This window comes from Myotis daubentonii, chromosome 6 (assembly GCF_963259705.1).
Source record: "Myotis daubentonii chromosome 6, mMyoDau2.1, whole genome shotgun sequence".
In the NCBI taxonomy this organism is placed as follows: domain Eukaryota; kingdom Metazoa; phylum Chordata; class Mammalia; order Chiroptera; family Vespertilionidae; genus Myotis; species Myotis daubentonii.
The window spans coordinates 88,938,502-88,960,262 of record NC_081845.1 but is presented as its reverse complement, the minus strand read 5'-3'; the positions used below and the strand labels follow the sequence as shown (position 1 = coordinate 88,960,262).

The 21,761-nt window shown below is 57.6% G+C and overlaps 2 protein-coding genes across 9 annotated transcripts in view; one reads left to right on the top strand and one right to left on the bottom strand.

Annotated features, from left to right (window-relative positions):
- Window positions 1–15,654, top strand: part of DAAM2 (dishevelled associated activator of morphogenesis 2) — a 102,183-nt gene extending 86,529 nt beyond the window's left edge. For all 4 annotated transcript variants that reach the window (XM_059701786.1, XM_059701783.1, XM_059701785.1 and 1 more), the window contains 10 exons: window positions 626–732; window positions 1,974–2,058; window positions 3,694–3,800; window positions 3,926–4,014; window positions 8,425–8,593; window positions 8,769–8,876; window positions 9,791–9,851; window positions 11,001–11,132; window positions 12,387–12,557; window positions 12,839–15,654. In XM_059701786.1, coding sequence (XP_059557769.1) covers window positions 626–732; window positions 1,974–2,058; window positions 3,694–3,800; window positions 3,926–4,014; window positions 8,425–8,593; window positions 8,769–8,876; window positions 9,791–9,851; window positions 11,001–11,132; window positions 12,387–12,557; window positions 12,839–13,060 — 1,251 coding nt within the window. In that variant the 3' untranslated portion in view covers window positions 13,061–15,654. The remainder of the gene's footprint in view (window positions 1–625; window positions 733–1,973; window positions 2,059–3,693; window positions 3,801–3,925; window positions 4,015–8,424; window positions 8,594–8,768; window positions 8,877–9,790; window positions 9,852–11,000; window positions 11,133–12,386; window positions 12,558–12,838) is intronic.
- Window positions 15,655–16,218: 564 nt separating this feature from the next.
- Window positions 16,219–21,761, bottom strand: part of MOCS1 (molybdenum cofactor synthesis 1) — a 37,403-nt gene continuing 31,860 nt past the window's right edge. For 2 of the 5 annotated variants that reach the window (XM_059701789.1, XM_059701787.1), the window contains exons 8-11: window positions 21,452–21,562; window positions 19,066–19,186; window positions 18,557–18,604; window positions 16,219–17,691 (exon numbers count right to left, since the gene is read on the bottom strand). In XM_059701789.1, the coding sequence (XP_059557772.1) occupies window positions 16,931–17,691; window positions 18,557–18,604; window positions 19,066–19,186; window positions 21,452–21,562 (1,041 nt within the window). In that variant the 3' untranslated portion in view covers window positions 16,219–16,930. Of the gene's footprint in view, window positions 17,692–18,541; window positions 18,605–19,065; window positions 19,187–21,451; window positions 21,563–21,761 lie in introns of all 5 variants that reach the window. The other 3 variants (XM_059701790.1, XM_059701788.1, XM_059701791.1) reach the window with 2 other exon arrangements.

Here is a 21,761-nt window from a genome sequence, read left to right as displayed (position 1 = left end):
AGCTCCCAGGATAGAAGCTCATTAGGGGCTCAGAGAAGGCAGGAGCGGGGGTAGGGGGGCGGTCTTTGATTTTTTGGGAATACGCCTGCTAGAACCTCCAAGGAGAGAATCTACAGGGAATTCTGCCTCAGTTTCCCCACCTCTGAACATGTGGATGCCCTCCCCTCAGAGGACATTGGGGCGGGCCTGAAGTCTCCAGGAGCCCAGGGACTGTGACCTTGTGGGGACTTAGAACCAGCTCCTTACGTTTTGGGGAGTTTGGGTGGGGCGGTGGGAGTGGGGGTGGAGTCTGGGGATGTGTAGATCCTATGACATTCCCGCAGCCAGGGATCAGTGTCTCCCTCCATCGGAACAGCTCCTCTCTAGTTTTCCCAGAGAGGGCCATCTCTACAAAGGGCTCTTCATTGCCCCCAACTCATCCTAGCCCAGGGTGAAGTCCCAGGTGCCTCCTACTGGGTCAGGAATGACCCACCCTCCTCTCTCCCCGGCCTTTTCCTCTCGCTTTCTCTCACACCAGGAGCCTGGCCTGGTTGGTAGCCGGGCGGCTCCTTCAGGGGGCGGGGCGGAGAGTAGAGGTTTGGGGGAAACACATACCTCACCTTTCTGACTGGCTTTTTGGTTGCAGAAAGAGTTGGGCTCCACGGAGGACATCTACCTGGCCTCCCGCAAGGTCAAAGAGCTGTCGGTCATTGACGGCCGGAGGGCGCAGAACTGCATCATCCTGCTCTCCAAGTAAGCGCTTGCTCGGCCTGTGGGGTCCTGCCCGGCCTGGGGGGCCTGCCCAGCCTGGGGGGCCTGCCCCAGGATACCTTCCTGGTGGGAGGGGCTGGGCCCCCAGGACGCAGAGGACTGAGATGGGGTGTGTGGAGGGAGATGGTGGACTTGAATGCCTGGGGGAAGTAGGTGGCCGAGGACTGGGGCGACAGCAGTCTCTGGCCTCCCTGTCTGCTGCCCGCTGGGAAAGGGGACGAGGCCCCGATCTAGAACCCTCCCCAGGAACCTATGTCAGCAGCAGCGTGGGGCTCTGCACACAGGAAACTGCCCCAGCTCGAGGCTCCTGACCAGCCTGGTCAGCGTCTGCTGGTGGAGTGGCTCTGAGCCCATGGAGGCCCCCAGGCTCAGGCCACGGAGCAGCATGATCTCAGCCCCCAAGCATTTCCCGTGGCTGCAGAACAAACAGGGCAGTATGTGCACCAACAGCACAGCTTCTGTGCGGGGCCTCCCGCCTGGGCCAGGGTCAGAGGGCACCGCCTCCCAGACTATTCTTAGTGCTGCCCCAGCCGTCCCTGGGACACCCACCCCTCCTTCCCTCCCGCAAGGCCCAGGCCTCTGTTCCTCCCCCTTGCTGGTGGGGCAGAGGTCTGTACCCCAGGCTCCCATTGGCTGAGCGCCTGGAGGGGCTGGGAAGGTGTGTGTGTGTGTGTGTGTGTGTGTGTGTGTGTGTGTGTGTGTGTGACGGGGTGGGCTCCTCCCCCTCCCCAGACAGCAAGCGGATAAGCCGGATTGAACAGCTGTGCGGGAGCTGAGGCTGTGCCAGACTGAGGCTGCTCTGTCTGCCGAGAATGAGGGAAGCAGGAAGCTGCCCCTCAGAGGCCTGCCCTCCTCCCGCGCTCCCAGGGAGATGCTGCGGGCATCTTAGGCAGGAGGAGGAGGAGGAAGATCAGGACCCTTCTCCCCGTGTCTCAGGCTGCACCCAAGATGCCCCTTTACTCCCAACCGCCCCTGTCCCCTGTCAACCCTCACGGAGACTCAGGCACAGACCGGAGACGCATTGGCAGAGGCGAAAAGACCTCGTTGTTGAGCTTAGGGAGTGAACCAAGTCAGTGTAGTCTGAGGAGGCTTTGCCAGAGCTGGGGAGGACTCTCCAAGGTGCTCCGTGCTCTCCGTTCCCTGAGGGAGGAGGGAGAAGTGAGCGGGGTCTGTCCCGAGCGGACACCCACCTGCCAGGCTGCTCAGGGCTGGACTCTGCCTAGGTTGAAACTCTCTAACGAGGAGATCCGCCAGGCCGTCCTGAAGATGGACGAGCAGGAGGACCTCGCCAAGGACATGCTGGAGCAGGTGAGCCCCTCAGGAGGAGGCAGCGAACCCCTTCCCGACAGCCCCCCGAGAGACCCAGTGGTCCAGGAGAAATCAGGCTGGAGGCTGGAGGAGTGGCAAAGAGGTTTCTGGAAACTTCCCTCAGCCAACCCACACCACCATTAACTGACTTAATTAAAATCCTGAACTCTGTTCATCCAAGGCACTGTTGTATTACATTCTTTTATATTAGAGCAAAAAGACAAGCCAAACCTTAGAACAGTGATGGCGAACCTTTTGAGCTCGGCGTGTCAGCATTTTGAAAAACCCTAACTTAACTCTGGTGCCGTGTCACATATAGAAATTTTTTGATATTTTCAACCATAGTAAAACAAAGATTTATATTTTTGATATTTATTTTATATATTTAAATGCCATTTAACAAAGAAAAATCAACCAAAAAAATGAGTTCATGTGTCACCTCTGACAAGCATGTCAGGTTTGCCATCACTGCCTTAGAAGATGTTTGCCTTCGGTATATCAAGCAAAGACCTCATGTTTAGAATAAAGAACTCTACAAACCAGTGAGAATATGGCAAACGACGGCACTTAAAAATGAGCAAAAACTTCATGAAGGAGAATTTCTAAGTGGCTCCTATTGGTCATCAGAGAAACAGGGTCGATGTGGGTGTGTGCGGTGGGGTGGCCCCACATACCCACCAGAATAGCTAAGATTAGAAAGACAGACCATCCAAGTGTGGGCTGGGAGGGGAAGCGATGGGAGTTCTCGTTCCAGGCAGTCAGCTGGAAAAGCACTTGGCAGGGCACACAGAGGCCACACACACCTGCCCAATTGCCCAGCAGCCCCCCTCCTAGGGATAGACTCAGACCCCCCCCCCCCCCCCGTGAGCGGCCCAGTGTCTATCCGTAGGAAAGCATAGACTGTGGTATATTGCCTCAGTAGAATACTACTCAGCAACGAACAAGAAACAGCCCATCCCACTTACAGCGTGGATGAATCTCAGACACTGCATTGAGTGAAAGAAGGCAGACACTAAAGGGCACACCTTGAGTCCATTTACAAGAAGTTCAAGAATAGGCACATCCACCCTAAGGTGACAAACTTCAGCCGAGAGGCTATGTTGTGGGGTGGGTGGGGGGAGGAGCTGGCTGCTTAAAGTGACACAAGGGAACTTTCTGGTGGGATGGAAATCTGCATCTTGTCTGGGTGGTGGCAGGTAGCTTTGTAAAACTCATTGACCTGCACATTTAAAAGGGGCATGTTCTTCTCTCTCTCTCTCTCTCTCTCTCTCTCTCTCTATCTATCTATCTATCTATATATATATATATATCTCCTCAATAAAGGTTTCAAAAGAAGAAAGTCACTGAACTGTATAATTAAGAATAACGTACTTTGCTCTATGTAAGTTATTTCTTAATTTTAAAAAAGTAAAGGAAGGAAGGAAGGAAGGAAGGAAGGAAGGAAGGAAGGAAGGAAGGAAGGCAGGCTAGAATCAAGTGCCCTGTGGTTCCTTTCGGGCAGATGAAATGCAGACCATCCGCAGAGGATGCCTGTGTCTTAAGGGGACGCCTCCTGGGTTGAGCCTGTCAGTGTGGGCTTCCGTGGGCTGTGCCGCCGTACCGGCTTCCTGTCTGACCCCCACCTGCTCTTTGCAGCTCCTCAAGTTCGTCCCGGAGAAGAGTGACATTGACCTCCTCGAGGAGCACAAGCATGAGATCGAGCGGATGGCCCGCGCTGACCGCTTCCTCTATGAAATGAGCAGGTCGGCCGCGGGTGTGGCGGGAGGGTGGGGGAAGGCTGGCTGAGGAGGGGCCTGGCTGGCTTCTGGGGCTGGGGCCGGGCCGGGCCGGAGGGGGGCCGCCTGTGACGCAGCCTCCCCGCCCACAGGATCGACCACTACCAGCAGCGCCTGCAGGCCCTCTTCTTCAAGAAGAAGTTCCAGGAGCGGCTGGCGGAGGCCAAGCCCAAAGTGGAAGGTAGGGCTGAGGGGGTGGAGGAAGCCGGAGTGGAGTGGCATCTGGGGAGGCTGGGGAGGGAGCCCAGGAACAGGCAGAGGAAAATCCCCCCCAAATCCAAAACCAAACTCTAACGCTGATTTTGTAGATATTATATGCACTTGTGTATGTTGGCTCATGTGCCACGCACGGACACATTTCCTGTGCCTCAGCATGCAGACCCGCTAGGGCGGAGGATCTGTGACATCTGCCCAGCGTGGGACAGAGATGCTGAAAGCTACCTGCGGTCAACCATGGTCCAAAAATATTAAACGGAAGGTTGCAGAAACAGAATTCTTAAGTTTTAAATTGTGTGCTTTTCTGAGTAGCATTAGGAACTCTCATACCATTCCGCTCCGTTCCGCCTGGGCGTGAACCATGCCTTTGTCCAGAATATCCAGGGCTGTAAACACTCCCCCTCATTAGTCACTAGTAGCCGTCTCCATGATCAGAGAGAGAGGCCGTGTTCACATAACTTATTGCTGTAATTGTCCTAATGTACTATTGGTTATTGTTCGCCTCTTACTGTGCCTAATTTATACATTAACCTTTATCGTAAGTAGTACTTACAGGAGGAATCACAGTATGATGGGGTTCGGTACTGTCCTTGGTTTCGGGCATCCACTGGGGGTTGTGGAATGGAACCCCCGCAGATAAGGGGGGACCATGTAATAGCAAGCAAGCACCGAGAACAGTTCCTGGCATGCTTTAGCCGAATCAACCTTGACCCTGCGGGAGAGGTGCTCAGCTCATGGGAGACTACGGGGCACATTGTTTTAGGTGTGAGTTACTCAGAAAGGAGGAAATGGGCAAGGTGATCCTGGGCGGTGCCTGGTTTTCTGGGAGCGAGAACCCCACCCTACACCGACAGGCCTTTTCCAGAGGAGCACCTGGTTATTAAATGAGAACCATGTGCCAAGCGCTGTGTGAAACACTCCACGCGTATGGGCTCATGGTCCTCACCACAACCCTGCGGGGGCAGATCTCTCACCTCTGAGATGATCGGGACAGGTTGCCTTAGGTCACGTGACTGGGGCATGGTGGAGTCAGGATTGGAACACAATGCCGTTCTTCAAAATCCATCCCCTCGTTCTCCTCCTGGTGTACTCCCCAGAGGGTGGCAGAGACGGAGGCGGAGGGGCAGGAGGGGGAGCGGCAGGTGGTCAGGATGGTGGGTAGCCATGGGGACGGGAGGGGGACGCAGGCCAGGCTGTGAGGCTCATTGGTGGTGAGGACAGGGTCAGTGACGCGGAACTAGGGAGCCTGTGTCCAGGATCCTGAGGGGGACGGGCTGGGGGCAGAGCATGGGCCCCCTCTGCTGGACACCCAGGCTGCTGGCACGTCCTGGGATGCCCCGTGCAGAGAAGGATCCTTTCTGGAGTTCTCCAAGCTGCTTCAGCGAGGTTTCTGGGGCAGGTGCGGCATGACAGAGCTAGAGGCAGAGATCTTCTGTGATCTGGATCCTGACACACATGCACACGTACTCACACCCACACGCAAGCACTCACACCCAACAAGGGCACTGCAGGCGGCTGTGATCTGTGATGTGAAGGACGGGGAGCACGGTCAGTGTGACCCTGCAGGTCTAAGGCCTTCCCTTCACAGCTTTCTTTGTCCTGCTGCCGACTGCCCTCAGGGCCTGAGGCGCAGGTCGGGGTTCAGCCGAAGACAGGTGTGCTCAGCTGCTTGCGTCTCTTGGGTCAGTGGAGAAATGTAGGCAATAGCACTTGGGACTGTGGGACCGAGGAGCTTAGCCATCCGGTGGCTTTATGCTCAGATGGTTTCCTGTTCCTGCGGCCACTCCTCAACTCTCCCTAAGGTAGTCACTGCGGCCGAGAGGAGTCCGCCTTTCATATCACCAGGCAGAGCGGGGCGTGTGTAGATGGCAAAACCTGCCGGAAGGTCATCACCGCCCGGCTGTAGCTGCTGTTCTAGAAGGGCCCACAGGTCTCCTCCCTCCCAGGGGTGGGCAGAGGCGGCTGAAGTGTGCCTGACAGAATCAGGTCAGTGGGCTTGACGGGGTGGGGACAGAGGAGGGTGCAGGAGTGGGGTTCATATCCCTCCAGTTCTCCGAGGAAATACTCCTGGGTGAGCTGGTTGGTGAGCGATTGACACTCCTCCATGCACCCTCCATCCTCTGGGCCCATTCCCCAAACTTGACAAATGTACCAGTTCTTTTATGAATATATTCATAAGCATGTCTTGAATATAGTCTTATGAATATGTTCATTTTGGGGATATACCACATTTACTGATTCTTATTATGAATACATTTACTGAATATAGTCAAGATGAATACGGTCTCCAATGTAAACATCCTCCTATGAATGTATTCATGAGCCCATTCTGCTTATGAATGCCCCTGAACTGTCTGCACTGCACGTGGGACTCTCCCCATTTGCACTGATTTCCTTTGAACTCTTGTCATCTGTTTTGCCAACATTTCAGCATTTTCAGGAGGATTCCTTCGCAAATTTTTCAAATAGCTTATCAACCAAAGAGAAACGATCCCAACCAATAAAAACTGCTGGAAACTTTTATAAGCAGTTTTATTTTAAAGTGAACTTTTTATTGAAATGTGCGTGTGGAAAAGGACACGGAATCATGAGTCCCACTTGGGGAATGACGGTGAAGTGAGCTCACTGGTGTGATTGACGTCAGGTCGAGTGGAATGTTTCTAGCCCCATCTTCATGCCCCCCCACCCTTGAACATTACCCCTCCAACCACTGCCCTCCCCTCCTCTCTAAAGGTTTTGTCCAGCTTGAGCGTCATAGAAGTGGGACAGCGTATGAATAATTTTATGTTTGTTCCTTTTGCACAGCATTATGGTTGTGCGTTACTCCTGTTGTTATGTGTAGCAGTGGGTTATACATTCTCAGGGCTGCATTTTATTCCATTTATCAATATACCATAATTTATTTCACCAGTCTATTTGTAATTTAAGAAGGGGGGGACTGGAAACCATTCAAATGCCCTTCAAGTATAACGGTCATAGAATATGTACATGCTCAACCTCAGAAGCTACTGACAATCCTTCCATATTACCCTCCTCCTCCTCCTCCTCCTTCTCCTCCTCATCCTCCTCCTCCTCCTCCTCCTCCTCCTCCTCCTCCTCCTCCTCTTCCTCCTCCTCCTCCTCCTCCTCCTCTTTTCTTCTTCTTCTCCTATAATTACCTTTAACTGTCTTGAAGATTTTCTGCACACGTTTAGCAGATGGTTCTCATTTTGTCTTCATAGCAGCATCTTACAGCATGCTCAGTTTGGCATAAGCCAAAGATCAGAGGCTCCTTTGGTCTCCTTATCACCACATTTAATAATCAAAAGGCAGTTCCACAGCTAGTGGCCATCATTTCAGTGTAGGACTTGTCTCCCGATTCTGCACATTGGCCTTAAATACAGAGGAGCTGAGGAAGGGCCATGCCCTCCACGTTAGACCTCACTACTGAAGTTCTGGTCACTGCTGGCTTAACTTGTATTTCCAGCCAAGCCAGTACTTAAGACAAGAGGATAAAATGGCTAAAATACCTAAAGATGGGACCGTTTTTAAAAATGATATTTGCCCTAGCCGGTTGGGCTCAGTGGATAGAGCGTTGGTCTGCGGGCTGAAGGGTCCCAGGTTCGATTCCAGTCAAGGGCACATGCCTGGGTTGCGGGCTTGATCCCCAGTGGGGGCCGTGCAGGAGGCAGCCGATCAATGATCCTCTCTCATATTTGATGTTTCTATCTCTCCCTCTTCCTTCCTCTCTGAAATCAATACAAATATATAAAATAAATAAATAAATAAAAATGATATTCAACCGATGTCAAATCATCTATTTACTCAAAGACACCATCATCTACAAAGCGCACCATTATCTTATAGGACAAACGTAATTTGGGAATATTACAGTTGGTGATACGTTATAATTTAATTTGATAGGATATTTTTCTTTCCAAAAATATCAATAAAATTCAGCATTTCAAAAAGAGATATGGATAGTCCCATAATATGTAACATGCTGAAATTTACACTTTAATCACTAAGTTTAGAAAAGTGAAAGTATTATATGCTTATATATATCCAGAGAAAGAATATATTAATAGTCTTTTAATATCCACAAGAAAAGATATTCTCGAATATATATTCTTAGGAAGAGTTGGCGCATTCTAAGAATGCGTTATTTGGCAAATTGGCGTGTGGCGAGTTGGTCCCGGCCCTGGCGGTGGGCAGGTGTGGAGTAGCTGGTCTGTGGCGGCGTGGGCACGGTTCCTGCTCCTCTGAGAGTGGAAGACACTTGCAGCCCCCTTTCTGGACTTTGTGGTGGCACCATCTTGGGGTGCGAGGGGACCAGCTGCCCTGGCCCCGTCTGTAGGGATCTGAACTGTCCTCCCACCCCACCCCCGCCCCCCAGCCATCCTGCTGGCCTCCCGGGAGCTGGTCCGCAGCAGGCGTCTGAAGCAGATGCTGGAGATCGTCCTGGCCATCGGGAACTTCATGAACAAGGGGCAGCGTGGGGGCGCCTACGGGTTCCGGGTGGCCAGCCTCAACAAGATCGCCGACACCAAGTCCAGCATCGACAGGTGCAGCCTGCCTGCTTCCTGAGCCTCCATCACCCCCCACCCCCCCCCCACCCCCGCCCCTCATCCCTTGGGCCCTCCCTGCATTTCCAACCCAACCCGTGGCCTCTCTCTACACCTCAGCCTGGTGTCCTGCTGACCCTGGTTCCCTTAGCCATGAGCTGCCTTTCCCCCGCAGGAGCATCTCCCTGCTCCATTACCTGATCATGATCCTGGAGAAGCACTTCCCCGACATCCTGAACATGCCCTCGGAGCTGCAGCACCTTCCGGAAGCCGCCAAAGTCAAGTGAGGGTCCCCCCGAGGCCGCATCCTCTCATGGCCACCCGCGCTCTTGTCCGAATGTCCTCGGGGCTACTCTGGGCTGACTAGGGGGGGCAGTGTCTCTGAGTCTGCCAACTGAAGGCAGACTGTTTGCTCTTCAAACCTTTATTGGGGATCTCCCAGGAGTCAGCCTGGGGCTGGGGAAGGGAGCCAGGGATGGGAAGGCTGCTAATAGGGGTGTCATTCCACCAGCTACCACTGGGGGCGGCTGCAGCTTGACCCTTTCCAGGGAAGTCAGGGAGATAGTGCAAGACACTCTCCTAGTCTTGCCAAGTGGTGAGGGAGCTGGGACATCATACACCATCGCCTGTCCGTCACTGGCTGAGGGGCTCAGGGGGTGGGGCATTGCTCGCTGGCTCCCAGAAAAAGGGCTCACAGCCGAAGTCAGCACTGCGCACTGCAGTGAATGATCCAAGGAGCTGTGGGTGGGGCACCCGCAGCATCTGCTATAGGCAAGAGGTCAGACCTGAACATATACGTATAAGCTGGTAGAAGTATCTTCAGTAGAAGCAGAAATGCAGTGGTACATGGCTAGCATCATCAAATGCTTACTGCTTGCAAGTATAATACTTGTAAGTTATGAACTTACACCTATCCCCTGGTGGTAAAAAATAAATCCATGCCAGAGGCCATGTGTTAGAAACCTGACATTTCCGGTCTCAGGGGTTCTGTAGAGCATAAGCTTCACCCCTGTTATTCTGTAGCCGCACCGACAGAGCACAGTGGGTGGGGAGGAAGGCGGAGATTGGCTGCGTGTTAGTGGCCAATGCAGGACTGGGGTGCAGGACTAGGATGCTGAACCCCAGGCCTCAGGGTTTAGAACTGCCCTCTGCTGGGCCACCCTCATCTCCTGTCCCTCCCTCCGTGTCCCCCCACAGCCTGGCAGAGCTGGAGAAGGAGATAGGCAACCTCAGGAAGGGCCTCAGAGCAGTCGAGGTGGTGAGTACAGCGTTCCTGCCGCGGGGGTTTGAGGGCTGCGGTCAGGGGCACTGGGTCAGACGGTGGGCCCCCAGGCGGCAGACCCTGTCAGAGCCTGCCCGGCCCAGCGCTCCTGGCTTGGGTGCTAGAATAATGAGCACAGCCTCTAGCACAGAGCTGGCCTCAGGGAGGAGGATTGGCTTATCGGGGGCTTAAAGTTAGTCTCTCAAAGGGAGACCCTGAGACTAACCCGGTCCCTGTCCAACGTGTGTACTGGGCGGTGGAGTGGACTGAGCCGTAGATCAGACACATGCTTAACTCTGACTCCAGTAGGTGGGAAAGAGGACCCACGTCCTCTGGGCGCCGGCGAGGGGCAGGTGGCACAGTGTGACACTGGGGACCGCTATCCCCAGGAGTCCCCGCCTCATGTCTCTTTACCCCTCCCAGGCCCTAGAGGAGCCTGGCTGCACTCTTTGCTGGAGACCCAGGTCTCTGGTCACCACCATTCCTGCTCCGATGGCTCCTCTGACAGCATTGTCTCTGGCCCTCGGCTAGGCTGGCTCAGTGTGGGGATGTCCCCAACCCTCTGTCCCCCATACCCGTCTTCACTGAGTGCATGTGTGTGTGTGGGTGGGGGGGGTCATGGGTATGGAGAATGAGCTTAGAGAACAAAGTTAAATATGAAAAAGAACCCTTCACTGCCACTCTGAGGGTGACAGCCAACGTATCAAGTGCTTCCCGAAGCGTGGTCCAGGCCAGCAGCGCCAGCGAGATCTAGGAACGCGTCCCCCACCTGGATGTGCACACGGCTCACCTGAGGGTCTCGCTAAGAGGCAGACTCTGATCCCATAGGTCTGGGTGGGACCCGAGAGCCTGTGTTTCTTCACCTTCCCCAGGTGAGGCCGACGCGGCTGGTGGCAGGCCACTCTTGGGTAGCCCGAATCTAGAGGCAGGAAGGGGGCAGGGTGGGCGAGGGAAGGAGAGAGGTAGATGGACTGGCTGGTCACTCGCCCAACCTTTTCCACCCTTAAAACTGAACCCAGGGTGCTCCTCTTCCCAAGGAAGGCTCACTGCCCCGTGACGGACAAGCAGGGAGGGCGGGGTGGTGACCCGGAATTCCCGACTCCGACCCACCGCCAATCTAACCAGCACTTCACTCTCCCCCCTCAGGAGCTGGAATATCAGAAACGCCAGGCGCGGGAACCAAATGATAAGTTCGTCCCCGTCATGAGCGACTTCATCACGGTGTCCAGCTTTAGCTTCTCAGAGCTGGAGGACCAGCTCAGTGAGGCCCGGGACAAGGTGAGGGTGCCCAAGCCTCCGCTCACCCTAGCCCAGCCCGCCCCACTCCTCTCTAATGCAGCCTTATGTCGACGGGACTCCTTCACCCACTCCTACTGGGTGCCCCAGAAGGGACAGACCCAGAATCACAGAGCCCTGAGGACCAACCACGTACTCACTCCCACCAGGAAGCAATAGCAACTCTGATGCAAAGACCCTAACCCTGTGGTCGGCCAACTGTGGCTCTCGAGCCACATGCGGCTCTTTGGCCCCTTGAGTGTGGCTCTTCCTAAGCCTTAGGAGTACCCTAATTAAGTTAATAACAATGTACCTACCTATATAGTTTAAGTTTAAAAATGTGGCTCTCAAAAGAAATTTCAATCGTTGTACTGTTGATATTTGGCTCTGTTGGCTAATGAGTTTGCCGACCACTGGCCTAACCCATTCTTCAGGTATCAGGCACCGCATTGCTTTACCCTGGTCTCATTGCCCACTTTATGGGTTTGTTGAACAGTTATTGGCCCTTTCCACAGATACGTGCACCGAGATCCAGAGAGGTTCAGGAACTTGCTATGCTGGACAGAGCTGGGTCAGAATGACTGGAGCTCAGCTTCGGCCTCAGTTCCTGCCTCCCCACTGACTTGCACGTGGACCCGTCTGTGGGAGTTTTAGTAAAACGTGCATCCTCCTTCAGGGGGTCCGGAATGGGGCCTGGGGTCCAGCAGTGCTGAGACACTCACGGGAGCTCCCACACGGGTCCGTGGAGCACACACAGGGCAGGGAGGTCTTCCTTGGAGGACTCTGAGTGTGTCAGGGGTGGTGGCTCTTATTGAAGAGCAGTGCCTGGTTACCTCTGTTAACTCGTTAACCCCCACAACAACACTGAAGTAGGTTCTATTATCATCCCCACTTTACAGATGAGAAAACTGAGGCACAGGACACGTAACTAACTAGCCCAATAACTGTGAGCTCTGAGGTCCTTTTGATTTCTGACCAGGCAATTCGGTCCCAAGGTCTGTAGCTCCTGTCCCATACTCACGCCGTGACAGACCCAGAAGTGGCTCTGGGCAGCCTCGTCAGCCAGCTTGGACCCCCATGTCCCCAGGGTGTCTACCTCCACCTTTTCCTTCAGCCTTGTCTGCACCCTGCTGACACGGGGGCTCCCCTTCTCCAGCCCTGACCCCATGCAAACGCCCCGGCTCTGGCTGGCGCCCAGCTAACCACGTGGCCCATGGTGCTCAGGGGTGACTCTCCAACCGCTTCTCCCCCTTACAGTTCTCCAAGGCCCTGGTGCACTTTGGGGAGCAGGACAGCAAGATGCAGCCAGACGAATTCTTTGGCATCTTCGACACCTTCCTGCAGGCCTTCTCCGAGGCCCGGCAGGACCTGGAGGCCATGAGGAGGAGGAAGGAGGAGGAGGAGCGACGGGCGCGCATGGAAGCCATGGTGTGTGGCAGGCAGAGCCTGTGGGGGGAGAGGCGGGTCCGAGTAGGGTGCCCCCAGGGGACAATGGTTGGAGTGTGTGCCAGGAGGGCAGGGGCTAAGAAACACTGTAGGGACTGATGTCACACACACCCCCACCCCCCGGGGAGAGAATGCCTTCAGCCTGAGAGAGCACAGGGCATCCTGGGAGGGCGGGCCCAGCTGGGAGGTACCCCTGCTGGGAGACCTGGTTTAGAGGTCAGGGGTGGCTGCTCCAGCCTCAGCCTATCTCCCTCCCCCTGCAGCTGAAGGAGCAGCGGGAGCGGGAGCGGTGGCAGCGGCAGCGGAAGGTCCACGCGGGCAACGCGCTGGAGGAGGGCGGCGAGTTCGACGACCTGGTGTCAGCCCTGCGCTCTGGGGAGGTCTTTGACAAGGACTTGTGCAAGCTCAAGCGCAGCCGCAAGCGATCAGGGAACCTGGCCCTGGAAGTCACCCGGGAGCGGGCAATCAACAGGCTAAACTGTTGACTTGGGCACTGGCCGCACAGGAGGCCAGGAGACAGGGATGGCCAGGGGCTGAGTGGAGGAGGCGGGACACTTAACCACATGGTGCTTGGCTTAGAGCCCTGGGCTGGGTCCTGGGGTGCGGCTGTGTGAGGCAGGACCAGGCGTCTCCCACATGTACCTGAGGGGCTCCTCCCTCTCCTCTTCCCATTACTCATCCTGCTTCTGGGCCCCAGGATCACCCTCCGAGGCCCACTGGGACGTCCCTGGCAGGCTCAGCACCCACATGTTGGCACAGAGCTGCCCAGTTCCAGCCTGGACAGGTCCCTGGGTCTTGCTCAGCTATCATGTGCGGTGGGCAGTACCTGGGGGGGTGGGCACCCCGAGAGCCAGGTGAAAGATCCAGGCTCCCAGCCCTCAAGAGGCGGCTAATGGGGCATAGACCTGAGCCCACTGCCCTCTTAATGGAGAAGGAAGAGGTGCTATGTATCCTGGATGTGCTCTAGGAAAGATGCTGAGGGTACCACAGGGACCAAGTCGTCAGGACACAGAGTAGCAGAGCCTGTTTCCTCCATCACCACTCACTCCAGCCTCTCGCATGTCTAAGCCTCCCCCTTCCTTCCCACTGCCACCTCCATCCTGTCTACTAATGCAGAATCCCACCTATGGGTTCCCTGGCTACGGCTCCCCATCAGGTACTTGATGAATCTGGTAAGGGAAGGGTTGCAACAGAGACCCCCCTCCTCACCATACTTTGTGCCTTGGGCATAGGGACCCTGGGCCATGGTCCTGAGAGACGGTGACCTCACACAGCCCTGCACCAGAGCTTTCTGGTCTACCGCTCATGTCACTCAGACCCCACACTCTTTTCGTCTGCCTCCGGGCAGAAGCCACGGTGACCTCCATCCTGTCCAGCACAAGGAGGCCCCCTCAAACCACGTGTGCCTGGCTGGCTGAGGCTGGCCCTGGGGTCAGTTCCTGGGAGGGTCCCGAGGGCAGGCTGCCCTCTGCATTTGCACATCATCTCTGAGGTGTCTCCTCCTCTGAGGCCATCAGACCTGGGCCGGCACAGACGGGAAGCGAGGGAGACGGGGTGGGGGGGGGGGGCTGACTTCCCTGGGGAGGGCACTGCCTGAAAGGTCACCCCCCTCATCGGTACCTGATTGGTTCTTCAACCTGCCTGCCCAGGGGCTCACTCTGGTCCTCTGTTCCTATTTCCCATTCTGCATCTTGAGCGGGTGAGTCGATGGCTGTATCTAAGCTAGATGCTGTCTTCTAAAGGAGGTGAGGTCACTTCCATCAGGACTCTTATTTTCAACCTCCCCCCCCCACACACACACACACACCCAGAGTTCACCTTTTGTCCTGCCTGCACCCCATCCAGGGGCTCCTCGCCTCCTGTTCTCCTGACTCTCCCTTTATGTTTCTGCCCTTCTAACCTGCTCCTGGCTCAGGCTCAGGCTCAGGGCTATGCCAGTGGACAGACTGGTGGGCTGGGCCCACGCTCCAGCTGCCTCTCTTCCCTACATCAGACCCCTGGGGGTGGGGCCATAGTCGCTTCCAGGGAAGAAACAGGGTTGGTGAGCCCAGCATGTGTGTTGGTTCGAGGAAGATTAGAGCAAACGCAAGTCTGGCCAGGACCTGGGTGCAGGGCCATCCTGGAGCCCAGGTGAGGGTAAGGCGAAGGCTTCCAGGAAGAGCTGCAGGGGCTGATACCGTCTGCACAGCCAGGAGCCCCACTGAGGGCAGGCGTGGGGATGAGGGAAGGTGGTAGGTGGGGCCTCTGGACTCCTCCCCCACCTGGCTGGGGTGGAGCTAACCCACGGGGCAGGGCACAGGGCGGGCTCCACTGCCATCTGACAGGTGTGCCACATCCTGGCCTCGCCACCCTCCACGGAGACTGGATGTGTCCCACGGAAGACAAGGGGTATGGAAGCTGACGGAGACACGTGGGATGCGCAGGAAAGCAGTTTGACCCTATAGAGGACACATACATTGTTCCAGGGTTCTGGCTTCTCACCCCGATTTTCCCTTCTCTATTTATTATTTTCAAGATCTGGCCAGTGGCTCTGGCACCGGGCACCGTTGTGGCCGGATCTCCAAGAGTGCCTTGGACCACAGACCATCGCGGCTAAGGGGCTAGCGCCCCGTGGAGACGGCTGCGCTGGTCCTCGATATGCTACATGTTTACGCCCGTGTTTGTTCCTTGGTCTCTTCCGGTGCCCTTCCTGCCACCCCCGGGTGAATGCCTCCCGCTGTCTAATTTTGTGTCCAATGTAAAATCCACTTAACCTAAGGCAACCTGTCCCGTTCAGCAGCAGCACCCCCTCCTGTGATGGAAGTAAGGTGTGTCTAGGGCAATGGGAGGAGCAAGTTCTCCAGGGGCAGGGAAGGGGCTGGCCCAGGCTCCCCCCAGCCCCATCCTGTTTCCACCCACTGGGGAGCCGTGGCCGTTCCCCCGCCTCTACCTGGGCCGCCTTCTTGCCAAGGCCGCTCTTGCCAGCGGTCTCAGAGGACAAATGAGGCTCGTGTACGAAATCGGCAGCGTCCTTTTTACCCACACCTTTTTTATAAGAATATATTGTAATACTAAAAAATATTAAACCCATACCACCCCAGCCTGCCTTGAAACCTGTGCTTTCTTCTCGTGAGGGGCTGGGGGGTGTGGGGAGCGCCGAGGGCCCAGAGGCAACACTTGCAGGGACTGTGCACTCCGGGCACCTGGACCGTAGCTTGACATCGGGAGCTTGGCCTTTCCCTTTCCCGAGCTGGCTGTTAAGCATCCCCAGCACCCTGGGTGCCGGGCACAGGGAGGTCCCTGAGGACAGACCCGAGGAGGCCCATCCACGTTAGAGGACCCAGCAGCCCAGTCCAGTGTTGGGGCTGTGACACCCAGGAACCTCTAACTACTTCCTGATCTCTAATAGCCAGTGACGAGCTTCGGACACCCCGACTGTCTTACTGCAGACGGTGCCCTTCCACACACATGCCCCCCCCACCCCCACCCCCACCACCTCGCCCACAGGGACCGGGGATGGAGGGCAGGCAGGCGCCTGCGGCCTCTCCAGCACCCTCCGGCGCCTCTCCCCTGGGGAGTGGCTTGGGCTGGGGTGCAGGGTGGGCATGAAATCCTAGCAGCTGCGCGCCCCGTGCAGACAGTGCTCGTTCTCCCGTCTCCGAAGTTGGCATCCAGGCTTTATTTGTGGGCCGTGGGTGAAGGCAATCTCCAGCCCTCTTCTTTCCCTGATATGTTCCGGAACAAAGGGGTGGGGCGGGGCTGGGACAGCAGTGCACGGGGCCAGGAGCCACCTGAGTGGCTGGTCAGGAGTCCTCAGGGCCGCAGTCCCCGGGGGTCCTGTTTGGGGGGCGGAGGTCGGGGAGCAGGCAGGACTGTGTGTTGTTAAACCGGAAGCCTGCCAGTCTGGAGGGATGGGCTCTCTGAGGATGGAGGGCGGCAGGCAGGCGGGCAGGGCTGTGGCTCCCGGACAGGCGGGCGAAGCTGAAGAGAAGTCCTGTTCCTTCTTCGCGCAGGCGTGCTCTTCCCCTCGCAGCGGGTTCCTCTGCTTCGTGAGCCCTTCTCTCTCCCCAGGGAAGCAGCAGAAGAGAAAACCCGAAACGAGCCGTGACACGGGCTGGCTGAATGGCCCGCAGATGACACAGCTGACTTCAGTCACTAGCATCGCTCGCTGCGACCCCTCCCGTCACGTGTCCAGGAAGGCAGAAGGGCCTGCTGGTTTCTCTCCGGATAAAGGAGGCCTCGCAGGTCACCATTAGCAGGACCTGGGGTTCCCACTGAAGGTCAACACTGACGGGGTTAAAGGAACTAGACGTCCTTCCCTCGGCCCGAGCGCATCCCTCGGGACCTGGCTGGGCCGTGGGGAGAGGGCAGGAGCTCTAGGTCCGGTGGAAGTCCCCCCGCTGGCCCCCCGTCTTGCTGATGAGCTTGATGTCCCCCAACACGATGTCCCTGCTGACCGCCTTGCACATGTCGTACAGGGTGAGGGCAGCCACAGCGGCTGAGGTCAGGGCCTCCATCTCCACCCCGGTGGGGCCCCGAGCCCGGCAGGACGCCTGGATCACCACGGCGTGGCGTGTGCTGTCCAGCTCCAGCCGCACGTGGACGTGGCTCAGGGCCACGTGGTGGCACAGAGGGATCAGCTGGCTGGTCAGCTTGGCGGCCTGGACTCCGGCCAGCTGGGCCACCACCAGGGCATCTCCCTTCTTCAGCCGGTTCTCTTGGACGAGTCTGAAGGCCACCGGCCCCAGGAGGACCATGGCGGAGGCCACGGCCACCCGCTCTGTGTCCGGCTTACCACCCACATCGACCATAGCCGCCCGGCCTTCCGTGTCCACGTGGGTTAGCTGGTCCGAGGTTGGCAGCGATCCTGAGTGGGTGGCAGGAGCCCGGGACCCGGGGCTAAGGCACTTGGGGTTGGTGTCTGAGTCTGGGTGGGAACAGTAGTGTCTCTGGGGGGAGCCAGGCCCCAGCCACCGCTGGGCGAGGGGAGGGGTCTGGGGCCCCCGGCAGCCCTTCCACAGAGTCGCCACCTGGTTGGAGAGACTCGCTCTGTGTCTCAGACCCTGAACGCCGAGTGGGTCCCAAGAGGAAATGCTTGGAATGGCTGGTGGGGAATCTTGGAGCATCAAAAACAATCCTGCAAGAAGGAAGACAGACTCAGGGCAAAGGGCATTCTTTTCCCCGCCTCCTCTCGCAACCCTCCCCTCCCCCACTCTGGTTCTGCCCACACCACACCACGGGAGGAGGCATGGAGAGCACAAAGCCGAGCGAGAGAGAAGCTGCCACGTGCAGCCCTGCATCAGAGGTGCTTTTGTTTGTGGCATCCCACGCAATGAGAGACGTCCTCATCACGCAGTTCCCGGGAGTTAAGGAGCCTGGAGGCTGCGATCGTGGCTGTGTCCTCCCTGACGAGGTGAGTAAGCGGCACTCCTAGCTTGCTGCTCAAGCTCTGCGCTGCGCAAAGGCCAGCGACACATCGCCCAGTGGGTGCTAACGGTCCAGATGTGCCCGTGCGCGGCCCACACTCCAGAGGGAAGACACCTGTCACTGCTCCCAAGCCAGGACGTCCCAGAGCCGAGGACAGGTCTCTGCCTTAACCCGGAGCTCTACATGTGGGGAATGGCTTGGCGATCATTAAATCCGGAGGACCCCCCAGTTTCTGGTGACACAATGACTATTCCTGTGGCATGCTTGGTGCAGGGGTGCGTGCAGAGGGAAGAGCAGAGGCAGTCAAAGCTTGAAGGGGCATGACAGGATGAGGGGGCAGGACAGGATGAGGGGGCAGGACAGGATGAGGGGGCAGGACAGGATGCGGGGGCAGGACAGGATGCGGGGGCAGGACAGGATGAGTGGGCAGGACAGGATGAGGGGGCACAGAAGAAAACCAGGGCTGCGAACACCGGGATGAAATGCAGGGTCTAGGGGTGCCTGATGGCAGGGGGCCCCACCCCACGGAACCCCAATGACAAGGGCGAGTGGTTACGTACTGCTGGGTCACCCACCGATGAGGATCATGGGCCGGTTCTTCATCTGGGAGATACTGAACATGCCTGGGGTGAGGGAAGGATGGGGAGGGAAAGCGGGGAGGGAGAGCAGGGGAGGGGAGAGAAGGAGGGACAGTTCGTGACACAAACATGGACACAGTGGTGTGACAGCCCGTGTACATGCACTCACCCAGGAGCACCCGACAAAGCCCCACTGTGTGCTGCGGGCCACCCAGGACCGAGCCCAGAAGTCTGATGCCAGGCCCTGCCCTCCTGACAGAAGACCGTGTGTGGGAAGAGAGGGACAATGACACCCCTTTCCCCACCAATGAAACAGCCCAAGAGAATTTGGGGGCCTGTCCCTTGTGGTCTCCACTGTGCCAGCCTCCCAGGAGGAGAACCATCACCGCACCCCAAGTCTCGGGGTCCAACGCTGAGTCCCCAGCTCCCTGTCAGGCTGTGCTTTGTCCTCCCCCCAAACTCTGCTTCCCTCCTGCTGACCGTGGCCCGCCCACCCCACCCCTTACCTGCGTGCTGCCGCTTCTTCCTGCCCACAGCGGCCCCGATGATCCCCAGCAGCTCCTCCTCAGACGCCCCCGCCCGCAGGTGATCCCGTAGGGAGACCTCTGAGTTCCCAAAGAGGCAGACCTGAGGGGGTCATCACGGGTGAGGACAATGGGCCTCCTGCATCCCTGGCCCTGGCCCATCCCTGGAGAACCCTCTGGGCTGAGACCAGCGTCCAGGCCTCCCACGGCTGGGCACAGTCAGGGCAGGACTTTCCGCCACCAGGGACAGGAGGAGCCGGATGGAGGAGTCTGGCTGGAGGGCAGGAAGCAGACTCAGACATCCCTGGCCTGTCTCTGGCTTGCGATCATGTCGCCTTCAACTTGGAGAGTGAACTTTAAAAAACGGAATTGGTGCCCATGGTGCACACTCTCCCAGGACCTTCCCTGGAATGGCCTCCTGAGGCGTCCTCACTGAGACCCAGCAGTCCCGTCTGCGCACCCCATTTTCCCTCGGGCCCTCCTGCTCCCTCGTCTCATGGACGTTACCTGCTGGCCCCCGTCCCACTCCAGTGCGGACAGCAGGGGGCTGGGGGAGGCCATCCTGTGGCCAGTCACACTGACTCAGGGCTCCCAACCCCGAGAGAGGCTGGCGTTCTGGGGGCTCCAGAAAGAAAGATACCCACCGCCCTCCCACAGAACCTTATAAAGCACCTACTATGTGCCAGCGCTATACTACAAGGCTCTGTGGACTCAGAGACAGAAGGATGTTTGAGGAGCCCCTGAGGGCAGAGACCACCCGAGAAATCTGCCCCTGGTGGCGTGAAATCTAAGTAAAAGGTACACCTACTTCTCCATGCTGCTCCCGGTCCTCACTCCCCACCAGGCCCCGGGTTCTACTCTCCGCCCCTCTCTGCCCCCAGGAGGCCCGGGGACTGCACCTTCCAGGCCCCCTCCAGCTGCCTCTGCCTGGGCCTGGGCTTGGCTGATGGGAGAGGAGAGCGTGAGAGGAAAGGGAGGCTGGCGCTTGCTCCCGCTTCCTCCCTGCTCTGACTTGTTGGAGTGGCTGCTTCCCTCATAATGACACCAACCAGGGGGCCACTGCGCCAGCCTCTGGCTTTCACTGGCCCCAGTGGTACCACCTCCTCCCCTCCCGCTCCCCCCAGAGTGGGACCAGCTGCTGCTCATGGGTGCCTCACACCCCTCCCAGCCCCCGTCACCTGCACCACCAGCAGCTCCCTCAGTCCGGTCCCTTCATACCCCACCTTCCATTTCCTGCAGGGCCCCGTCTCACCACCCACAGTTCAGGTCCATTTTAAATCCCAGCCCAGGAAAACCTTTTTGCTTTTTAGTAACAGCTGAATGATTCCTTCTGGATGGCAAACCTGAAGCATCTGAAACCCCCCACCCCCACCCCCAGTCCTAACCAGGTCCCAGAGTCCACATCCACCTGATGCCTTTCTCTCCACCCGCCGCCTGCACGACCAAGTCCGCTTTCCTCCTTCCCATCTTCACCGCACACTCCTACACATTTGGGACATCGCCAAATGGCCATCTAACCAGTCTTCCTATTTCCAACTTCAACCCGCAGATTATTTTTCCTAAAATGTGAACAGGGGACCAGGTCTCCCCCGCTGCTCAGAAACCCTGCACAGCGCCCCCCCACCCCCCGCAACAGAACACTCCGCACCTTCTCCCTTCTCCCTGGGCACTCGAGCCCCTACCACACTCCTCCCGGATCCCACTGTGATCTGCCCAGGATGCTGGGATTACCCAGACCCTCCTCCCCCGCCCTCACTTCCACCCGGACATCCTTCCAGGCCCACCACCCGCTCCCTCAGGTCCACCCTTTATATCCATCACCCTTATGTCCATCACTCATTGGACCAAGAATCCTGCACCTGCGCACATTAGCAGCTTTGTTTGGTCTTAGCAAGGAGCCTGTGTGCCCCTAAAGGGCGGGGCAGGTCTATGTCTCCCTTTCATCCCTCAGGGCAGGCGCACAGCACATGCTCATTAGACATGAGTAACGAGGCTGGTTTCAGAGCTGAGCCCCTGGCTGGTGGGAGGGGCCAACCTGGGGGGCGGGGAGGAAGGCAAAACGCACAGTGACCCTTCCCCACCTCCCCCACCATGGTAGCACCAAGTCCTGGAAAATGGCTCCCAATCAGCTGCAAGTTACTAGGAGGGAGGGGGGAAGAGAGGGAGGGAGGGGGGAAGGTTGCAGGGAGGAAGGGAAGAAGGACAGGGAAGGGATAAATCAGGGTGCTGGTTCCATGGGTGCCACCAGTTCACCTTCCCCTGCTGCTCCCATGACCTCCCCAAATCTGACACTATTTCACCCCCCACCCGTGTGCCCCACTGTCTCCCCTCCACTCGGGGCCGGTGGGAGGGATGTGCAGACACTCACCTTGAGGTTTCCGTCCGCTGTGATGCGCAGCCGGTTGCAGGTCCCACAGAAATGCTCAGACATGGACGTGATGAAGCTGAGCTGGCCTCGGAAGCCAGGGACGCGAAAGGTCTGGGCGAGGAGGGAGAAGGGCAGTGGCGGGAACCGGGGCGGAGAGGGCCGCTCTCCCTGCCGACCTGAGCCCTCACTCCACGGCCCCTCGGGGAAGCCTTCGGAAGGGAGCACCCCGGGCCCTCAGACCACAGAAGACTCAGGTACACGAGTGGGGACGAGCTCTGCCCGTGCCTGGCCTGCCGAGAAGACCAGCTAA